This window comes from Puma concolor, chromosome B1 (assembly GCF_028749965.1).
Source record: "Puma concolor isolate L17-30 chromosome B1, mPumCon1.1.hap2, whole genome shotgun sequence".
NCBI classification, from domain to species: Eukaryota; Metazoa; Chordata; class Mammalia; order Carnivora; family Felidae; genus Puma; species Puma concolor.
In genome coordinates, this window is record NC_141670.1 from 131,578,678 (window position 1) to 131,601,746 (window position 23,069).

At 34.7% G+C, this 23,069-nt stretch overlaps 1 protein-coding gene across 7 annotated transcripts in view; it reads right to left on the reverse strand.

Moving 5' to 3' along the window:
- Positions 1–23,069, reverse strand: part of CCSER1 (coiled-coil serine rich protein 1) — a 1,329,329-nt gene that overhangs the window by 602,129 nt on the left and 704,131 nt on the right. Inside the window, exon 10 of one of the 7 annotated variants that reach the window (XM_086704583.1) lies at positions 17,155–17,296. The exons of the other annotated variants lie outside the window; for them this stretch is intronic. Coding sequence (XP_086560709.1) covers positions 17,237–17,296 — 60 coding nt within the window. The 3' untranslated portion in view covers positions 17,155–17,236. Of the gene's footprint in view, positions 1–17,154; positions 17,297–23,069 lie in introns of those variants that run through there. 7 annotated transcript variants of the gene reach the window in all.

Consider the following 23,069-nt stretch of genomic DNA (forward strand, 5'->3'; position numbering starts at 1 on the left):
TATATATATTTATTTATAAATATATATTTATATTTATATATATATTTATATATTTATATATATTTATATATATTTATATATATAATATATACAAATTATATAATTTATAAATTATAATTTATAATAATTTATTATATAAATGTTATATTTATATAAATATTATATAAATGTTATAATTTATAATTATAACATTTGTTTTCCCAACTATATCACATGAGAAATTTATAATTTCATTACTCTCTACCAATCCTGAGTGAAATCTGGTTTTATACTCCTTCCCTCTTACTAAAGTTCTATCCCAGGTGCATAGGAGATACCCAACAAATGATCCCTGAATGAAAGTCAGTGATAATGAGAGATCTCACACTTGTCTGTGATGAACAATTCTAACCATATTTATGAAAGTTGGAAATGTAACATATGGTTGCCTCAGAGAGTAGGGCAGAAGAGAGCACCAGAGTAGCATGTCAGCTCTGTTTCAATTACATGTAGGATAAACAAACAGAGACTCCACGGTGCAATCATATTGCTTTCAAGAGTACCCTGGAGTCAGCTAAAAGTGGTTATCTCCATACCCAAGAACCAGGTTATGCAGGCGGAAACCTTGCTGTTTTTAATTACCATGTATGCTTGTTAAAGGACTATAAATATGCTTCTTGCTCTACAGTTCTACAGAAGCTTGTACAAAGAACAGAGGTGACTTCCAACCTCCCCTTCTGAATCAAATGGCTACAGCTGTGCTAATTCAACATGTATTCCTTTTTAAAGTTTCTATATTTGATTACTAGGTTATGATATTAGAATGCGGCAGCATAATTCAGTTTTCTTCATGAGAGCCTATACCAGAAGATGTAGTTGGTAAATAAAAATACATTATGTAGTTGGTAATAAGAATACATTTCAGTCTCCAACAAGTTAAGTTAGTCTCAAAAAAAAATTATAAGGCTTCACTCTGATAACTCAGAAATGTAGATGCACCAATGATAAAAGGAAATTCAAGCTAATTCAGTCTGAGGCATTAATACGTAACACAAAACAACAAAATGCCATAAAAAATATCTGTTGTCTTTTGTCTTTTTTTCTCTTTACTTTCTCTTTTTATCAAAATATAATGTTAATTGGGGTCCTATGGAATAGTCTCTCAATGAAATCAAAGCATTATCGCTGCTTTTTGCACCTTTCCAGTGAGCACTCTTCTATCACTGTACCTGGCAGAGAGGTGTGGTGTGATAATGGGCTTAGTCTCTGTTGTCAGACTAACATGGGGCGCACTTAGTACTTGTTGTGAAATCAGGCCAGTTATTTATCTTCTCTAAACCACCATGTTTTTGTCTATAGAGCAGGAATAATGACAGGGCCTGCTACTTACAGTTGTTAGGGGTACTGAATGAGGTGAAAACACCATGGAGTGGAAATTACAGTTGTTTTGCTTACTGGGTATGCCCAACACCTACACAGGTAACTAGCATATAACATACTCATTACATATTTTGTCAAATAAATGAATGTATGAAATGCATGGCATTTAGCTTAGTGCATTGTAATGATTTGTTTTCCCAACTATATCACATGAGAACTAAACATATAACTGCAGGAAGACATTTAACTATTATTTGTGTACTCAGAGTGCTGCGCTTCACCCCCTGTAGTGACAATAATCATGACCACACACTCCCTTATTTACTACAATGTTTTCTGATTTTCCAGTGGTTACTATACTTAACCAGTTGGAGAATATGATATTCTTTCAAGTTAAATTTTTACTTATGTGTTTTTTGTGTTATTCAGGCCTATTTATTTTTTTCTTTTTCTTTTTTTTAAATTTTTTTTTTCAACTTTTTTTTTTTTATTTATTTATTTTTGGGACAGAGAGAGACAGAGCATGAACGGGGGAGGGGCAGAGAGAGAGGGAGACACAGAATCGGAAACAGGCTCCAGGCTCTGAGCCATCAGCCCAGAGCCCAACGCGGGGCTCGAACTCACGGACCGCGAGATCGTGACCTGGCTGAAGTCGGACGCTTAACCGACTGCGCCACCCAGGCGCCCCAATTCAGGCCTATTTAATTATTGCTTTATTCTTATTAAAATTGAAGGCATTTTTAAATGTCTAATGGGACTAAACAGGGTTAAACTGGGTTCCTATGCAGCACAGTTGTTCATATAAACAGACATAAAATGTGTTCTTTACATACAGAAATAAGAGAATATAGAAAAGTAAGCAGAAAATATTGAAAAGCACTATGTGTGCCTGTGTCTGATACTCAGAGGTATTTCGTAAGTATCTCTTCTCTTCCCCTATAAAAATCTGTAAAATAATCCTAGAAATCAATAAGCTGATAGGAAATCTCGAATTGTGCTAAAATACATGATATTTCTGAAATTACCACATCTCACAGTATACATGTTTGTTATGGTAATTATAACAACATTAAAAGGCATTGTGACTGCACCTATGTATTCTGACAATCTCTACTCATTTGTGGTTGGTTGGTATGTCATTTTATATGATTTTATGTCCCAGGGCTCAACACATTTTAAGCTAGCAAACATTTGCTAAATAATATTTTAAAAATAATGTCAATTCATACAAATCATGATTTCTTAGGAGAGTTTGGTTGATGAATCAAACTTATACTCAACCAATATTCTAAGTATTTCACCTCATTCTATTTTTTTATTTTTTTTTAGTTAAAATTAAGTAGAATGGAGACTAGAGACTTCTTTGGGCAGACAAAAAGTTCACATAAATTAGAACTAAATCTATCTCATTTCATAACCATAATTGAAACTTAAACCTAGGTTATTTCTTATAAATGCCTCTGAAAGTATAAAAGAAACTTAAGTCAACCTTCCCAAAAATGGTATGAAATAGCCACTTAATCTCCTGCCATCTGGAAACATCTATTGTAATAACCAACTGTTATAAAGGGTAAACAACCTCATTTTCACTTTTAAGCCATCCTATAACTTCATGCCATGGCGCTTCACAGCAGTCTTTGAATTTGAAGACTCCCAGTTTACAAACTGTTCTTATATGCACCATAAACTCTTATTAAATACTGTTTATTGATTTAGTGGTTTTATTTTTTGCTTTTTTTGACACTTCTAACGCATAAAAATTGCTTAAGAATGTCAAAATCTACGGGGCGCCTGGGTGGCGCAGTCGGTTAAGCGTCCGACTTCAGCCAGGTCACGATCTCGCAGTCCGTGAGTTCGAGCCCCGCGTCGGGCTCTGGGCTGATGGCTCAGAGCCTGGAGCCTGTTTCTGATTCTGTGTCTCCCTCTCTCTCTGCCCCTCCCCCGTTCATGCTCTGTCTCTCTCTGTCCCAAAAATAAAAAAAAATAAAAAAAAAAAAAAAAAAGAATGTCAAAATCTATGTTTTAAAACTTGGGAAATTATGGGGCGCCTGGGTGGCGCAGTCAGTTAAGCGTCTGACTTCAGCCAGGTCACGATCTCGCGGTCCGTGAGTTCGAGCCCCGCGTCGGGCTCTGGGCTGATGGCTCGGAGCCTGGAGCCTGTTTCCGATTCTGTGTCTCCCTCTCTCTCTCTGCCCCTCCCCCGTTCATGCTCTGTCTCTCTCTGTCCCAAAAATAAATAAACGTTGAAAAAAAAAATTAAAAAAAAATAAATAAATAAATAAAACTTGGGAAATTAATTACTGATGAACAGTGGGAATTAGCATCTTTTTAAATTTTGTGTAGTTAAAATCCTATTGATAAGATTTGAATTTGTGACAGTAAAACACAGACTGAAAATGCTTCTACTATTTACAAATTTTCTTTTCATCCTGTATAAATATTTTAAAAGTATAAATGTGAATAAAATTCTGAGAACACAAAATGTTTTTCTAACATTTTGATTAATGCTTTCTTCCAACTTACATAATTATTTTCTAATAATTTATTCTGATAATAGATCTTAAAAAGATCATCCTAAAAATATCAGAATCCTAATTTAGTATATATATATATATATATATATACATTGTAATTATTTTTAGACTAAACTGAAAGTGGGGCACCTGGGTGGCTCAGTAGGTTGAGCATCCACTTTGGCTCAGGTCATGATCTCATGGCTCAGAAGTTCAAGCCCTGCATCGGGCTCTGTGCTGACAGCTTAGAGCCTGGAGCCTGCTTTGGATCTGTGTCTCCCTCTCTCCCTGCCCCTCCCTCCCTCACGCTCTGTCATTCTCTCTCACAAAAATAAACATTAAAAAATAAAATTGAAAAAAAAAAACTGAAAGTGACAGCTTTGGTAATGCTACCATACTGACATAATGAATGTTGACCTATTTGTCTTATGATGAAAATAGTTTGAATCAATTAGTATAGTAGGAATCAGCAAATTAATAATGGGCTGGAAGTAAATAATGCCAAGAATTTCACTTTATACTAAGTGGTAGGAAAACACATTTAGAAAGATGAAGCTTGATTTGCTTACATATGAAAATTCCCAAAGACACTTTTCTCATTAAGTAAAAAATGTGAATCATGTACCATGAGAATTGAATGAGACCATGTTTTTTATATCATAAAGGTTGAAAATATGATACATGATTTAGGAGAAAATATGGAAAGCCTTTAACACTAAATTAGAGGGCAAAAAACTTACATGAAATCTATTTGTTTTGGTTGAGGCAAATTATCTATTTCTAGATAAAGCATAACATATTGTTTGGGAATAAGAAAGCCATTTTTGTTCACACATTTAAAATGTTATACTTGTCACTGAAAATCTCCAGAGATATTTACAGAAGAAAAATGTGCCTAATGATAAGGTTGCAAGGAGGTAAATGACTAAAAAATGTTGTTAGAATAACATTGTCACCATGAATTATTCTGACAAGTACAATACTAATAGTTAGAAATACATTGTGAAGTAGCCTTGAAAAAACTCTATTATAGATATGGGGATGATCATTTATTTAAAAAATAAAGTTAAAATAAGCTGAAATAAGGCTGAGATAACATCAACAAATCCTAGGCAAATCAGTAGACTGTTGATTATAAGCAGAAATATTTTTATAAAAAATAGAAATACTTGAAAAACTAATGGAAAGATTGCAACATACCTGAAGAATATTGTGTAAGTAATATGTTTGTGTCATATCTTAAAAACTGAGATAGCATTACGTACATGTGACATTTTAAGGAGAAGGTATTCACAGGTTTACAAATTTTTGAATTAAGTTTTTCTCAAAAACTGATGGAATCAAAGGATTTTTATGTCAGCATATTTACCAAATGATAATTTTCACATTTTAATTAAAAGCAGATTAGTTCAGGGGTCCCTGGGTGGCTCAGTAGGTTAAGCGTCTGACTCTTGGTTTCAGCTCAGGTCATGATCTCACAACCTACTATGATATCAGAAAGACCCTGTGCTGGACCCTGCAGTGACAGCACAGAGCTTGCTTGGGATTCTCTCTCTCTCCTTCTCTCACTGCTCTTACCCTACTGGTGCTCACTCTCTCTCTCGCAAAATAAGAACAAACATTAAAAAAAAAAAAAAAAAAAAAAAAGATTAGTTCAGAAAAAAGTATAATAGGCATTGGTGCTGTTTGTCAGTGTTTTTTGGTTTTCCCACTTCTGGGCACATGGTTGGTGGGTGTTTGCTGCCCCCTTACCTATGACCATATGACTCACTTTGTTTTGACCAATAAGATGTGAGAAGTGTTATGAGCCACTTCTGAATGGAAATTTAATATCTGATGTACAATTTGTGACTTACTCTCTTTCCCTCAAGGGCTGCAACATAACATACAAAGATTGTTCCACTAAACTGAGTCTTACAGTGAGGGCAGGCAGGTGCCTGTTGGCCAGCAATAGATACATAGCTTAAGTGAACAATCAATTCATCAATAAATGATGTTAAAGTCACTAAAATTTGGGAATTGTTGTTTCTTCAGCATAACCATGGATTCAGTTTATTTCACTCTATTTGGTGGGCTGTACAGTATAATGATGAAGGATCTATATCCTGGAATCAAGACTGCTTGGATTCATATCCCAGATTCATCACCATGTATTTGATATTAACTTGGGAGTTTTATGTCAACTTGTTATGCCTCAATTTCCTCCCGTATAAAATGAGAATAACAATAGAATCTATCTTGTTTTGTTTAAGATTAGATGAGTCAACACACACAGAGCACTTAAACATTTACTTGGCATGTAGTAGTACCTAATAAATATTAGCCATTATTCTTTCCATCTAAAAGAACTCTAGCACCTTGCATTTACTTATGATTGTAATGTCACTATAACTGTTCATAATTATCATTGTAAAAATGAAATGTAATAGCTGCCTTATTAGAATTTTAGTTTTATTGTCTTTTTTTAGAAGCATCACACTCCAGAATGATGAATATATGCTATTTCTCTATTAAACAGAATATTTGATTTATAATCATATTATCTCTTCTAATTCTGATAAAGAAGAGTGAGTACAATATGAGAGCAATGATACCAATACTATTAGCCATCATCATTTGGAACATATTTATTTTACCCTGGTATTAGTAGACCAGTATATTCCCAGGGACAGCAGCACAAGTAGACTCAGCATGAGTGACAGAAAGCATTGTGGACTAAGACTCTGAAGACTAACCCTGTGGTTGGGAGGCAGCTTTGCCCCCTTCAGCTTCTCAGTCCCTGTTACGGTTTTCCAACACTTTTGCTACCCTGAAAATCACTGTGGTAAAGCCTACTGACGTCAGCTCTTGAGAGTCTAGACACTTAGAGAACAAAGAATATGAATACAACTCTCTTTAGTACCCCTCTTAGGCCCATAAGGATTTACATTTCAATTCTGAATATAGTTGAGCATGTCTTTGCTCTGTAAAACAAAATAAAACAAAACAAAAACCAAACAAACATACAGAACCTGAAAATAGTACTTCAGTCTACACTCTGATAAGTGTTCTGTTGTGACTTTGGACAAGTAAGTAAACATTTTGAATCCATTTTCTGTTAAGTTGTGTAAGTACATCTGTAAAGCAAAGAGGATGAATTAAATTACCTCTAACCACCCCTCCACCCACCCCCCGCATTTTTAAAGAGGACTGAAAAATCCTATACAATATATTCTATATTTTAAAGAGTTAATACCTCACTTGGGGTGATAAGAGTAGCACACATGAAATAGCCACGGATAAATTCAAGTATTCCATGATTCACCTACAAGGCTATAGAGAAGTGTGTTTTAAAGTGCAGGTTCTGGGTCTGGCAGACCTATGCTTAAATGTAGCTTAGTAACTTTCTAGTTGTGTGATTTGGGCAAGTGACTTAATTTCCCTGTATTTCAGTTTTCTTGCTTGCAAAGGATACCACATAGGAATAGCTAGCTCACAGACTTTTATGAGGATTAAAACATTTAAAATATGTAAAGCCTTTAGAACAGCACTTGACACACACAGCCAAAAATGTTAGCCATCAGTGAACTATAGAGGGCTTTAAAGAAGATAGAATTCAATTATGCCTAAGGAAGCCAGGTTATATGCTGCTGAGGAATAGGGAAAATAAAATTTGTTTTCTTCTTCATATGAAAAAGCAAGAGAGAAGACATAGCTCTACTGGTTCAGGGAATGATGTAAGTAAAGGCACTGAGACTTGGAGTAGAAATAACACATTCTGTTTGTGAAACAGCAGGAAAACATACAAATCACGCTGCAAATGTTAGATTCAATTTTTCTTATATGTGTTTTCTCTTAAGAGAATTTTCTACTGTACTTTTTGATACAAACTAAATGGGAGAAAATGAAGTATAAAAAGGACAGACACTTTATAGGAATAAAACTATATCCAAAACATTTTGTTATTTATATTGTATTTTATATTCAGTAAAATATATAATGAGGTATATATATCATAACTAGAAGAACACAAAGAGAGCATATACTCTATTCTAATTAACTGAATGCATTACTGCTCCAGTGTGAGTAATTTTGTATAAATAGCAAATGCAAACAAAAAATAAAATGAGTAAATACTTATAATAATTTTAAATATGATATATAAAGTTAAAAAATGGACTATTCTCCTATTTTATAGCATACATCCAGAATGTTTTTAAAAGTAACTTTTGTTTTTTAATTTTTTTTAGTATAGTTGACCCACAATATTATCTTTGTAAAGGAATTTTACTTTTCTTCTCCAACTGAATCATGAAATTCTTGACTTTCAAAATTGCAATTCTTGAAAGCTTGCCTTAAGTGAGAAATAAAAGGAAACAAAAAGGTAATCTCCAAGAAAAGCAATCTTCTATCTCTTGCCTCAAACTGTGTTTTGAAACATTCAAAACACAGATGAAAAACCAAATATATAACTGCAATCTTGGTCAGATATACTTTTCCTTACAAGGCATTTTTTTAACAATTAAAAAGAAATGAAAATTCCAGGAGACTGGGTTGACCATTCCATTCCAATCGAATATCACTCTCAGAATAATTGGTGGGAATGGAACAGGTGAGGAGGAGGAATTAAAGCAACTGACTTTTCTCCACAGAAGGAAAAAAGGGAAGTAACCGTGTCTAATTGCACGGACATGAAAACTAAATCTCCAGGGGCGCCTGGGTGGCGCAGTCGGTTAAGCGTCCGACTTCAGCCAGGTCACGATCTCGCGGTCCGTGAGTTCGAGCCCCGCATCAGGCTCTGGGCTGATGGCTCGGAGCCTGGAGCCTGTTTCCGATTCTGTGTCTCCCTCTCTCTCTGCTCCTCCCCCGTTCATGCTCTGTCTCTCTCTGTCCCAAAAATAAATAAAAACGTTGAAAAAAAAAATTTTTAAAAAGAAAACTAAATCTCCAGAAAAATAACCTAATAGTACTTCCTAGGAAAACAGTCTTTATATATGGAGTTTTTAATAGAGGTCCCTGATTAAGGATTGATTTGAAAAACAAATTTCAAAATCTATGGATTTATGAGCACAGCTCCCTTTGAAAAATGTCATTGTTGGAATATAAAATAGAGGTGTTTCATGGATGAAACATTCTTTCTTCCCTGTGTGGTAACTCCACAAAACCTCATTTAGATATCTGATCTTTTTATTCTGGACCAGAGAGTGGGTGTTCAGTGTGAGATGAAAGAGTTTGGAGAGCTGTCCCTCTTTCATCTAAGCTTTTTTTGTCAAAACCTTTCAAGTAATTAGTAAAGCTTGATATTGGGTAAGATCTATGATTTGTATTGGTCTAAATGGACAGTCTGATCCTTTGTGTTAGCTTATCAGATATTGCATATTCTTTTTCATTAAAAACCAACAATAAATTTCTAATGGATAATGTATATGTGAAATTCTACTAGATGCTTTGTACTTTTTATATCAAATTAATTTAAAAAAAAATTGGGGGGTTTCTAAAGCTCACCTTCCAGTAACAGAGCATTAGAAAAACAATATTTAGTATCAATTTATGCATATATAAATGTTTATTCATTCTGTATTTCCATTAATGAAATGGATAGGGTAGCTTTTAAGATATTCGTCATTAATTTTTAGGGTCCTATTCTTTAAAAAAAGTTTTGTTAATGTTTATTCATTTCTGAGAGACAGAGAGAGACAGAGCATGAGTGGGGACGGGCAGAGAGAGAGGGAGACACAGAATCTTAAGTAGGCTCCAGGCTCCGAGCTGCCAGCACAGAGCCCGATGCAGGGCTTGAACCCACGACTGTGAGATCATGACCTGAGACAAAGTTGGACGCCCAACTGACTGAGCCACCCAGGTGCCCCTAGGGTCCTATTCTTAAAATTCATGTAGCTACAACCAAATGGCAGTCAGATGATAGAGATCTCCAACAACATAAATCATAAAATTGTGTAAAAATTTTACTAAAGTATAAATTGAACACTAAATAAACAACATAATAACTTCTTAAAACATATTATACAAACCATGAGGTAAACAAAATTAAAATTTGTGTAGAATATTTATTACTAAGTGAAGTTACTTGTTCTTTTAAGTTGACTCTGCTATCCTTAGTGGGAAAAGGTACAAATTAATCTCTTTCCAGGTCAGAAATCTTGCCAGCCCTATGAAGAAGAAACTTCCATGAAGAACCTGAGTAGGAGGGCATGATAATCTATTCCCTCTCCACAGACATTATATTCAAAATTTATGAATACACAAGCCTTTCAGGTTGTTACCAAAGTTTAAGTTATTGGCTATTTTTCCTCACAGGGGGAAAGAATATTGCATATCATAATGGTAATTACTGTTCCACCCCCCCAAAAAAAAGCATCAAGGGGCAGAGATTTATTTTAGAAATAATAATCATACATAACATGGTATAATATGGCAAGACAGGAAGACCCTGAATTTACTTTCTCCACAGACACAACACATCTAAGCCTATTTATAGAGCAATTCCTCCTGAAAAACAGAGGGCTGACTGAACAAAAGATAGAACACATGGAGAGAATGGCAATAGAGACAAAGATGTGGCAATGAAGGGAACTCCCACCTCCAACACTCCTGGAAATGCAGGGGGAGGGATACCACTGAGGGGACTGGGAGCAGATCTGTCTGCCCTGGGCACAGAAAAGAAGCCATAGTGTAAAAGAGCAGCTAGTGTTTAAAATATGCAGCCTTAGAACTCCCACCACAGAGAGGGGGGAGCTGCTGGAACACTATAGTTTACATGCATCCTATACCTTGGTAGTGCAGATGGCAGCAGGGTCCAGGCGCCATACTCAGCCTGCCACCTTAGCAAGACCCGGGCCTCTAGCCTACACCAGCCCCAGATACCTTGGAGCTCAAACAAACAAGCAAGCAAACAAACAAACAAACAAAAAACATAGTTTAAAGCAAACAAACAAAAAAACTAGAATATAGAAGAATGAGACCCAGAACCGTACCAAATGGAGGGGGAGCTACTGGAACTTTCTCTGGTTTGGCGGGGGTGGGGGCATAGTGAGCACCATGGTTTATGTTCCCCTTCCACCTTGATAGCATGGACAGGAGCATGGTCTGTGTACTCTAACTAACCTACCACCTCAGTGAGCCCTCGGTCCCTGGACCACACCAGCCCCAGCTATCCCACCAAGCCAGCCCCAGTGTGGCAGACATAGGGACACCCCTTTTCAGCACTCACTACAGTTCCAGCTATCACATCAAGGTGACACAGGTTCAAAGCACTATGGAACACTCCAGACCTGTGCCACTTTGGATCCAGACAGCTTGCTAGGGCACCTCCAGCACAGAGTGCCCCAAGCCTGATTCACACCTGCTTTTTGGCTCCAGATGCCTCACCTAGGTGTCCCCAGCACTGTGTACCCTAGGATACCCCAGTTTGCAAACACTTCAGCTTCATTTACCCTGCCATGCTCCCACTGCATGGAAAGCCCAGGGAGCATCCTGGTCCATGCTCATTTCATCTTTGGCTGCCCTGCCAGGGTGTTCTCTGCACAGAGATCCCAGAGACTGTCCAGTCTCATGCCTACTTCAGCTCCACCCAACCAAGGCAGCCTCAGCACAGAATGCCCTGCAACACCAGCCCATGACAATCACAACAGATCATTCCATCCGAAAACAGCAGAATACACATTCTTTTCAAGTACACATAGAACATTTTCCAGAAGAGATCACATATTAGGCCACATAAAAAAGTCACATTGATTTAAGAAGATTAAAGTCATGTCATGCATCTTTCCCAGCCACAATGGCATGAAACTGGAAATCAATCAGAAGAAAACATAAATGGAAAAAACACAAACACACGGAAGGTAAACAATATGCTATCAAACAACCAACAAAGAAATCAGAAGGAAATTAAAAAAAAAAAAATACATGGAAACAAATGAAAATGAAAACACAATGGTCCAAACCTCAAAAAATAAGAAAATGTTCTTTTTTTTTTTTAGAGTTTTTTTAAATTTATTTTGAGAGAAAGTGAGAGGAAGTGGGTGAGGGGTAGAGAGGAGAGAAAAAGAATCTCAGGCAGGCCCCACACTATCAGTGTGCACAGCCCAATGCAGGGTGGAACTCATGAACTGTGAGATCACGACCCGATCCTAAATCAAGAGTCACATGCTTAACCAACTGAGCCACTCAGGTGCCCCAAACAAGAAAAATTTCAAATGAACAATTTAATTTGAAGGAACTAGAAAAAGGAAAAAAAAAAAAAGCCCAAGAACAGTAGAAGGAAGGGTATAATAAACATAATGCTCTGATAAACATGTCGGAGCATAAATAAATGAAACAGAGATGAAAGAAAGAAAAGAAAGAAAGAAAGAAAGAAAGAAAGAAAGAAAGAAAGAAAGAAAGAAAGGGAGGGAGGAAGGAGAAAAGATAAAAAAATAAGAGCTGTTTTTTTGAATTGATAAACAAAATTTGTAAACATTTAGCCAGACTCATCAAGAAAAAAAGAGAAATTATTCAAATAAATAAAACCAGAAATGAAAGAGAAGTAACAATTGGCACCACAGAAATACAAAGGATTTTAAGAGAACTCAATGAAAAGTTATGTACCACAAAACTGAACTAGAAAAAAAATGGAAAAAGTTACTAGAAATGTACAATCTGCCAAAATTAAATGAGAAAGAATGAGAAAATATGAACAGACCAATTACAAGTAACAGAATTGAGCTGGTCATCAAAAAACTACCACAAACAAAAGTCCAGAATCAGATGGATTCACAGGTGACTTATAACAAACATTTAAATAAGAGTCAATACCTACTTTTCCTCAAACTATTCCAAAAGGTAGAAGAGGAAGGAAAGCTTCCAAACCCATTCTATGAGGCCAGCATTACCCTCATACCAAAAACACAAAGACACTACAGGCCAATAACCCTCATGAACATACATGCAAAAATCCTCAACAAAATGTTGGCAAATCACATTCAATAATCATTAAAAAATTATTCACCATGATCAAATAGGATTTACACCAGCTGATCCAAATCTATAAATCAATTAACACCAAAATGAAAGATAAAAATCATATGATGATCTCAATAAATGTAGAAAATCATTACACAAAATTCACATTCATTCCTGATAAAAACCCTCAACAAAATGGAGTTAGAAGGAACACACCTCAACATGATGAAAGCTGTATGTGAACACTACACAGCTAACATCATACTCCATGGAGAGAAGCTGAGAAAATTTTCTCTATGGTCAGGAACAAGAGAAAGATGTCCAATTTTACCATTTTTATTCAAATAGTCTTAGAAGTCCTAGCTACAGCCATCAGACCACAAAAAGAACTAAAAGTCATCCAAATTGGTAAAGAAATTTGAACTGTCTCTCTAGTTGCAGATGACATGACACTATACATACAAAATCCTAACGTCTCTACCTAAAAACTATTAGAAATAATAAATGAAATCAGTAACGTTTCAGGACACAAAATTCAGTTGCATTTCTATACACTAACAACAAAGTAAAAAAAGAGAAATCAAGAAAACAATTCCATTTACAATTGCACCAAAAATAATACCTAGAATAAACTTAACCAAGGAAGTGAAAGACCTATACTCTGAAAATTATAAAATACTGATGAAAGCAATTCAAGATGACATAAAAACAAAATGAAAAGATCTATTATTCTCATGGATTGGAAAAATTACTATTGTTAGGATGTCCACAGTAACCAACGCAGCCTACAGTTCAATGTAATAAATATCAATAGCATTTTTATAGAAGTAGAATAGTCCTAATATTTGTATGAAACCACATAAGACCTTGAATAGCAAAAGCCATCCTGAAAAAGAACAAAGCTGGAGGTATCACAAATCCAGATGCCAAGACATATTACTCAGCTGTAAAAATCAAAACAGAATAGTGCAGGCACAAAAACAGACATAGATCAATAGAACAGAATAGAGAGTACGGATATAAAACCATGCTTATATGGTCAAATAGTCTACAACAAGGATGCAAGAACATACACTAGGAAAAAGATGGTCTGAAAAACTTGGCAGCTATATGCAAATGAAGAAACTGGACCATTTTCTTACATCACACACAAAAACTCAAAATGGAGGTGCCTGGTTGGCTCAATCAGTAGAGTATGCAACTTTCAATCTTTGGGTTGTGAGTTCAAGCCCAAAATTGGATGTGGAGATTATTTAAAAATAAAATCTTAGGGGTGCCTGGTGACTCAGTTGGTTAAGAATCCGACTCTTGGGGCGCCTGGGTGGCGCAGTCGGTTGAGCGTCCGACTTCAGCCAGGTCACGATCTCGCAGTCCGTGAGTTCGAGCCCCGCGTCGGGCTCTGGGCTGATGGCTCAGAGCCTGGAGCCTGTTTCCGATTCTGTGTCTCCCTCTCTCTCTGCCCCTCCCCCGTTCATGCTCTGTCTCCCTCTGTCCCAAAAATAAATAAATGTTAAAAAAAAAAAAAAAAAAAAAAAAAAAGAATCCGACTCTTGATTTCAGCTCAGGTCATGATCTCATGGTTTGTGAGATTGAGCCCTGCATTGGGCTCTGCGTTGACAATATGGAGACTGCTTGGGATTCTCTGTCTTCCCCTCTCTCTGCCCCTCCCCCCTTCAAAATAAATATTTAAAAATAAATATCTTTAAATAAATAAATAAATAAATAAATAAATAAATAAATAAATAACAAAATAAAACTCAAATGTATTAAAGACCTAAATGTGAGTTGTGAAGCCATAAAACTCCTAGAAGAAACAGAGGCAGTAATTTCTTGGACATCAGCCATGGAAACATTTTTGTGGATATATCTCCTCAAGCAAGAGAAATAAAAGCAAGATAATTTTTAAGTGTACTTATTTATTTTGAGAAAAAGAGAGAGAGTGGGAAGATAGAGAATCCCAAGCTTTCTCAAGTTCATGTAACTATTGTTCCAGATCAAAAGAATTTTGTTTAATTTTCTGACTTCAGAATACTGGTGGATTTTATAATGACAAAACTCAATACAGATTATACATGGATTACATTTACAGATATATAGATAATTATATATTGTGTATACATTATGCATTATTAAAGACAGAATTTCTCTGAAATATGTATTATGGATAGGAATAATTGTGATGATAAATCTTGACTATGTGAATACCTAATTCTTTAACATGTATAACATATGAGCCTTAAATTCCACTTTCCTATTCCTAAACATAATTCCTATTCCTATTCCTAAACATAATTAAGCTTATCATTCTCTTATTTTGAGTTAGCAACTGTTAGAGTATTTCAGGCACTCAGGAGTCATAGTTCAACATAATGCTTCCTTTCATCAATATACACTGTTGTACTATTTTCAATGGTCAGATATACTCTGATGCCTGTCATCAAATACCAACCTTAGCTTTGCAACACCCTGGAGTATAGTACAGTAAGTACAATGGTTCTTGCACATTTTTCTAAAAACACTTTCAATGTAATCAAATAAACACATTTTAATAAAGTAAAATTATTAACTATAAACATGCTCATTAATGTATACTCAGCCCAAGTTCCATTAAGAGAAAAAGGGAGAGAATGAAAGAACAGTTTCATTTCCTTGGCCGACATCCAAGGAAGCAACACCGAAATGTCTCACTAGTGTTAAAAAACAATCTTGAAATTGTACGATTTGAGGTAAGTGACCATTTTGTCTGTGTGGACAGTTTCTGCTACATTGCTTGTAGGGAAAAAAGTAACTTTCTTCATTGACTTAATCTAGAATCCAGTTAATAATACAAGTTTTTCTTTTCTTTGCATCTTAGTCAAAATATCATTAAATTCTTTCTTCTTTTTTTTTTTTTTAAATTTTTTTTTCAACGTTTTTTTTTTTTTTTATTTATTTTTGGGACAGAGAGAGACAGAGCATGAACGGGGGAGGGGCAGAGAGAGAGGGAGACACAGAATCAGAAACAGGCTCCAGGCTCTGAGCCATCAGCCCAGAGCCCGATGCGGGGCTCGAACTCCCGGACCGCGAGATCGTGACCTGGCTGAAGTCGGACGCTTAACCGACTGCGCCACCCAGGCGCCCCTAAATTCTTTCTTCTTATTTAAAATGATATTGATCATTCAAGTTGATAAAAATCTTTACCAGGTGAGTACTTTATTGTAGGTGATGGGGTTTCTTACTTTATCTACATTTAAAGGTTTCAAATATAAAATAAGGCCATAAAAAGGAAGAGATAAGAATAGGATTACAAAATAAGCTCTAGAAAATTGTTAGAGAAACAAAATAGTTCTATCTTAGGTTATAAAAGAATGCATTAGGGGGCAAAGTCAACAAGGACACATACAATGTTTTCAAGTAAATAAATATATTTATAATTTTATTTTAACACCATGGTTTAAAGCCAACATGTGATCATTCATATTATATTACATAATGATTCAAATAATTTAAGACATTTTATAACATATATCTGAATATTACTACCATTAATTATGATTATTTTGTTGTCTGTATGAAAAAAATATAGAGAACTCCGTAAGACCTGCTTTCCTCTCCTTAGCTCTGTGGCTCTTCTGTTGCCGGGCACCCTGCTCACAACACTGAAACCCTTCTGGGCTGTGTCACTTACCCTTGCAATAAACTACAACATTCAAGGGTGCCTTGTTCCACCTGGCCATTTAATAATTAAAGTGAGCTCTTCTAGAAAGGCAATAAACAAAACAAAACACAGAAATCAGGCAGCAATGCTAAGTCCAGGAGACAAGTGTTCTTTCATGATACATTCAAGAAACTTCCCTTAATATGAGGTCAGTCAGTATCCAATAAACTTTTTTCACGTGTTCAGAGATATAAATAGGTTTCTGACTTTCTGTAGTTTGAGTAAGACTCATTATGTATTTCATTTGAAGACACCCTGCTTTCATCTTTTGATCTCAATACAAGAGAAACATAGAGAGAATTTAGTTCTTCAGTAGGAATTATCTCACTAGGATGGGAGAAACTAGTGCTGTTTACAAAATTCCCTAATGTGCATAGAATATGTGATGAAATTAAATGAAGACTATAACCAGAGAGACAAATGAGATGGATGAAAAGGTTGAACAGAAAATGTGCACTGCCAAGTGGAATGTTACATTTAAAAATAGTTGCATATAATTTTTAAGTAAGCCTATTTTTGTTGTCAAAATACAGTAAGAATAAGGTAGGAATATGTAAAATAAATAAGTATTTTATGCGATTGTGTACAAATGCAGAAAATGAAATATTTGGAGTGGAAACTAGCATATTACATGAAATAGCTAACATATGGAATGATGGAAAATTGATTTTATTCAATATTTCACATGTCACAGACTGATGATACATTGCTTATGGTCAAATGATTTAACCTAGGTTGAAATATTTACTGGTTTAAATAAACCTTCAGTGCATGTAGGATTCCACAGGGCCTTGAAAAGAAGAAAACAAAAGTAAATAAATGAATGACTTCAAATTAATGAAATGAAATGAAATTTTTATTTCATATGAAAATTTAAAACATAAACACTTAAAAAAGCAGAGACCAACAAAAAACTGTTTTACTTATGATTTTCTAAGTCAAAATTCCAATTAAAATTTATGAATGTTTATTAGTAATGCTTACAGGTTCCTAACTTCCAATGAAATACATTTTATGCAAGTAAAAGAGGAAAGATCGATTGGCAAAATTCTATTATTTCCTTTGGTTTTGTGAATAAACAAAAACAAAAACAAAAAATAGTTTTACCCAGCTCTTTCCTTTATGTATTTTTCAAATAAAATGGCTTAAAGAAAATTACGTAATTAAATAATAGGTAAATCTCACATGGCTTTCGTGATATATTTCTAAACCATAGTCACCATCCAAGGTCCTAAACAAAACTCCAACAGAATTTTATCTGCAGCAGTTATTATTATTATTTTAACCTGTATACTTCATTATAGTTTTAAGTGATAGAAATGGAAACATTTCATAATCTTCCATCTTTTCAACTTCAAAAAAAAAAAAAAGAGAAACTCTATTGTGCAGAAAATATATATAAAAAGAAATACATAATCCACGAAGTATAGAATATAGCACTTGCCCCTGAGGAATGTAGAATTTAGTTGAATATAAATGAATATAAATAAGAGAGAAGCCTTACTACAAGACTGACATATAACAAGACATCAGTTATATGTCAATACATAAAACTGGTGAGAATTTTTAGAATTTATAGTAACTGCCAACTACAAGATAGTCAGTTATACAGGACTGATAACTGCTGACATAATTCTACGGAAAGAGAAATTACCCCCAGTTTGGGTCCTCATAGTAAGGATATGAAATTGGAGCATGGCTGGAAAACAGAGATCTATTACAGAGGAGGGACGTTCCAGATAAAATGGTTAAAAACAAAACTCTAAACAACAGAGACAAGAAATAGCAATTTGTGTTGGTGCAGTTTAAGTAGAATAAAAGGTTTATGTTTGCAACATAAATAGAGAAGGGTTTAATTTCAGCGACTATGGGTACTGTTTGAGGAAAGTGAATTTTGTCTTTTAAGCCTTAGTGAATCATTGAGTTTTAAAGTAGAAATACAACACAATGAAAGGGGTGTGTTTGTTGTGGTTTTTTTGTTTATTTGTTTTACAGACTTATGTGTGATGCTATATATATTTTACCATGTAGAGATTGTAAGTAGGAAGGCAAGATGAAAACCCAGGTGAGGAGGTCTTGAAGCGGCAAACAGTATTGGAAGGTGACTATTTTCCCAACCCTGATTTCCCCCATCAAGATGCTTGTTCCAGTTTTATGAACAATTGACCTTCATTCAGGTTACAGCTCAAAAACAGCACACTCATGTAGTCCCTGATGAGTCTTTCCCAGACACAAGCTCTCCTCTTCACCTGATTCATCTCTTACTCTTGTCTTTCTGCTTATTTGTATCATGACCTTTATCACTGTGTGCAATTCTCTTATTTCTATTACAAATGTATTGTCTATATTCATCACTGGAATGTGAGGTTTATAAAGAAATTTAACAACAGGCCCCAAAATGGAGTTTCTTTTCCTAAGCCTCACCAGAATTTAATAGCTAACCTAATTTCGGCTTTAGCCTCTCCCAGGAGTGGAGTGGAATTTTCAAAAAGTCATTCTGGAATTTCTTGATCTGTACTAGTGAGGTAGTCTGCAAGACAAGACCTCCCTGCCCCCTCCCCACCATTACCCCCAGGGAGGGTGACCTTGCCCGATTGTTTCTTTTCTTTAGTTAAAACCTCTTTGTCTACCACTTCCCATTCTGCCTAGAAAAGCCTGTTTGTACAGCTCCTGGAACTCCCTTCTATTTGCTAGATGGGCTACTGCTTGATTAATGAATCACTGAATAAAGTCAATTAGATCTTCAAATTTACTCAATTGAATTCTGTTTTTTAACATTTGTCTATCTCTCGTTCACTGCTACAATCTCAGTGCCTGGAATGCAGCTTTTTATTTTTATTTTTTAAATGACTGTATAAATGAAAAAGGGTGAAGTAACTTGAGATGAAAGGAACCCCAGGACCATAATTACATGTTACACACAGAAGCAGAAATGTAAGTGCCAACCAAACATGTTTAAAAAAAAAAAAAAAGTCCGCAGAATCATTAAGAATAACAAATGAACATTTGAGTACTTGTTCCCCAAATGCTACTGAATGAATGAAAGACAGAGGTGATATATTGTTATATTTCTGTATTTCCTAAATCTGGATTCTGTTTCCCAGTGTATTTTAAGCTTCTTAACATTCTTATTTTTAATAAAATTCTAACCCAGTTCTGCCTTTTAATTTTCTAAAAAAAAGTTAGAGTGAAAAAAATATCTTAAGAGGTTGACTATGTTCAGAGGCCCAAATGTTACTAGAATATATGATACTAACATTTCTCTTGCCATAAAAGTTTACAATATTGTAGTACTTGTCATGTGGAGAAGACAAAAAGCCCCAGGACTTCTCTCATTTTTTAGCGAGTGGAACATGGAGAGAACTACAAGAAATACTAAAACTCAACTAATGAGGATAAATGTTTCCCCATGACTTCGCTGTAAGAACAACAAAAACTCGAAAGATACAAGTCTTTTTTACAATGAACTACTCTGGGGATATTGTATATCAAGAAACAGATTAATCACCTTGGGCTTTAAAATGTGATGAACTCAACAGATCATCAAATTTGATACAAAAAACCCTCCAATATTTAATATTTTTAGAAATTATATTTAAGAACAAAATATCTTAATACTTTGGTTCCTTGAAAATGTCTAAGTTATTTTATTTTGTATAGAGGTAGTGTTGGAAGTTAAATACATTGTACAAACATAATTTTGTATTCATTATAGCAGTGTGGCAGAGTTTGCTCTTTTAAATATTTACATTATTATTAAATTAAGTCATTATCAAGTTATTAAATAAAAATATATTTCTACAGTGAAATTACAAATTATAAAGGCACATATGTTCATTGTTAAACATGAAAAAAAGAGAGAAGCAGAAATAAGGAAATAAAATGTCATACCCCTACCGATCAGGAATGATCACATTAACTTTTGTGTATTTCTTTTCGTTTTTTTTTTTAAACCAAAATGAAACCACACCATACATATATAATATATATATATAATATATATATAATATATATATATTTTTTTTTTTAATTACTGGACTTGCTGCTTACTTTTCTAAGTTAATGGTTTCTAACTTCCCATGTCAACATGTTTTCATTTGTAATAGTTATCCTCAGTCAAATTTCCTCAAATGCCCTTCAAATACTACTAGTAAATGCTGCTATTAACTACTAACCTGTACAACCCAAGAGTTACAACTGGACCATGCATCACAGCCGAATGTAATGTCATTTTAAATCTAGATTCTAATTTTTAAAATTGGATTAGCCTCTCCCCTTACTGGGAAAACTTCTAAGTATACAGAAAAATAGAAAAACTAGTACAATTAGCACCTGCTTGGCAGAGCTAACACCTGGATTCAGTAGTTAAGAGTTTCTTGTGATATCTCTTTAGTCTCTTTAAGATAATCTCCTGATATTTAACAGCACTTTAGATTTTAAGGATACAATGTCAGTTTTCTCAGAATACTGCACATTTGGAAGTTTTCTGACAGTTGACCTATGGTATTGTTTTACATATCCATCCACTTTCTGTGTTGCCTGTATACTGGAAGTTAGGCCTTTAAGTCTGAATTGTTTCAGGTTAGATGTTTCTGACTGTAGTAAATTCTGTAGTAAATTATGAGTTCCTGTTGACAGTTTCTATTTGGATATTATATTACAGGTTTCTTTTTCCCTTTTAATTTATATTTTCATAATTATATTTCTTTTCTCTCATCTTTCAATATGTTGAGTACTAGTAACATTTGATGTAATTAGTTAAATCTTACAATGTACATAAATTAAAAAAATTTTTTTAAGTTTTTTTTTTTTTTTTTAATTTACATCCAAGTTAGTTAGCATATAGTGCAACAATGATTTCAGGACTAGATTCCTTAGTGCCCCTTACCCATTCATCCCATCCCCCCTCCCACAACCCCTCCAGTAACCCTCAGTTTGTTCTCCATATTTATGAGTCTCTTCTGTTTTGTCCCCTCCCTGTTTTTATATTATTTTTGCTTCCCTTCCCTTATGTTTATCTGTTTTGTATCTTAAAGTCCTCATATGAGTGAAGTCATATGATATTTGTCCTTCTCTGACTGACTCATTTTGCTTAGCATAATACCCTCCAGTTCCATCCACGTAGTTGCAAATGGCAAGATTTCATTCTTTTTGATTGCTGAGTAATACTCCATTGTGTGTGTGTGTGTGTGTGTGTGTGTGTGTGTGTGTGTGTGTGTGTATATATATATATATATATATATATATATATACACCACATCTTCTTTATCCATTCATCCATTGATGGGCATTTGGGCTCTTTCCATACTTTGGCTATTGTTGATAGTGCTGCTATAAACATTGGGGTGTATGTGCCCTTCAAATAGTTTCAAAATTCTTATAACAGTACTAATAAAATTCTACTGAGTCAAGTTATATATTTTTTGCAGTTCTCTTGGTCCTTAGGCTATAACCCACTAAGGAAGTACAACCAGAGAATGGGTCCAAATCACCTTACAGTATTTTTCCCCCTGTGGTTATATTCTAATTTGATGTCCAGTTAAGTTTATCTATTTCAAGTACATTTACTCTTTTTTCTTCCATGAGAACTATATTAGAATATACACTTTTAAAAAATTCACTTTGTCATCCCTTCCACACTATTTTTTCTCTCTTGCTTCCCCTTGTAGATAAACATGTTTATTATTTCCATTATCTGTACTTATACAAAACATCAAAAAAAAATGAAATACCGTATAACTACACTTTGACTTATTAACAGATTCTAAAAATTACTCCACATTAGAACACTGATGTTTTCTCTTTTTTTTAGTTTTATGCTCCTCCATTATGTAAACGAGCCATTATAAAACAGCCCCCTATTGATGGACATTTGTGTTAATTTTTTGTCTTTATTACAATGAATGCCAATTAAAAAAAGTTAGGGGAATTTTATTTGGTATATGCAAATGTGTATGTGCAGCGTAGAGTTCTAGAAATAGCACTGCTGACTGGAGGATAAAACCACATAAATTTTGATTTTTCAAAATTCGCCTTGATAAGGAATTGTGCCATATAAAAATGTCCTTTAAAAGGACAAAGAAATTAAAAAGAAATATAAAAAATATTTAAAAGGTTCACAGGATAGAATGATATTCAGTCACTTAAATCAATAGTAAAAAACATTAATATTATGAAGCTGCCTCAGGCCCATGGACCAACCTACTAGTCTTTAACTTTAGCAAATTCCCTTAGCCCATGTGATTAACTAACCCCTTTCTTTGTATACCTATAGATCACGGGTTCTTTCTGCCCTTCTGCTAATCATGAAACAGAAACCAGGCCCCCTTGCACAACCTCTGAGCACTGAGATAATGTCTGAAGCTGGCATCATCAAGGCTACATGTAATCAAGGAATGTTATGGACCAGTTCACCCCCTTTACTGATTAACTACCCTAAACCCCTTTATAAATTCCTAGGCCAGGCAGAAACTTTGGAGGTGGCTTTTGGACCAGAGTCCAACTTTTCTCCAGGTGGCCAGCCTCCTGAATAAAGCTCATATTCCTTTCCAATCAACACTTTT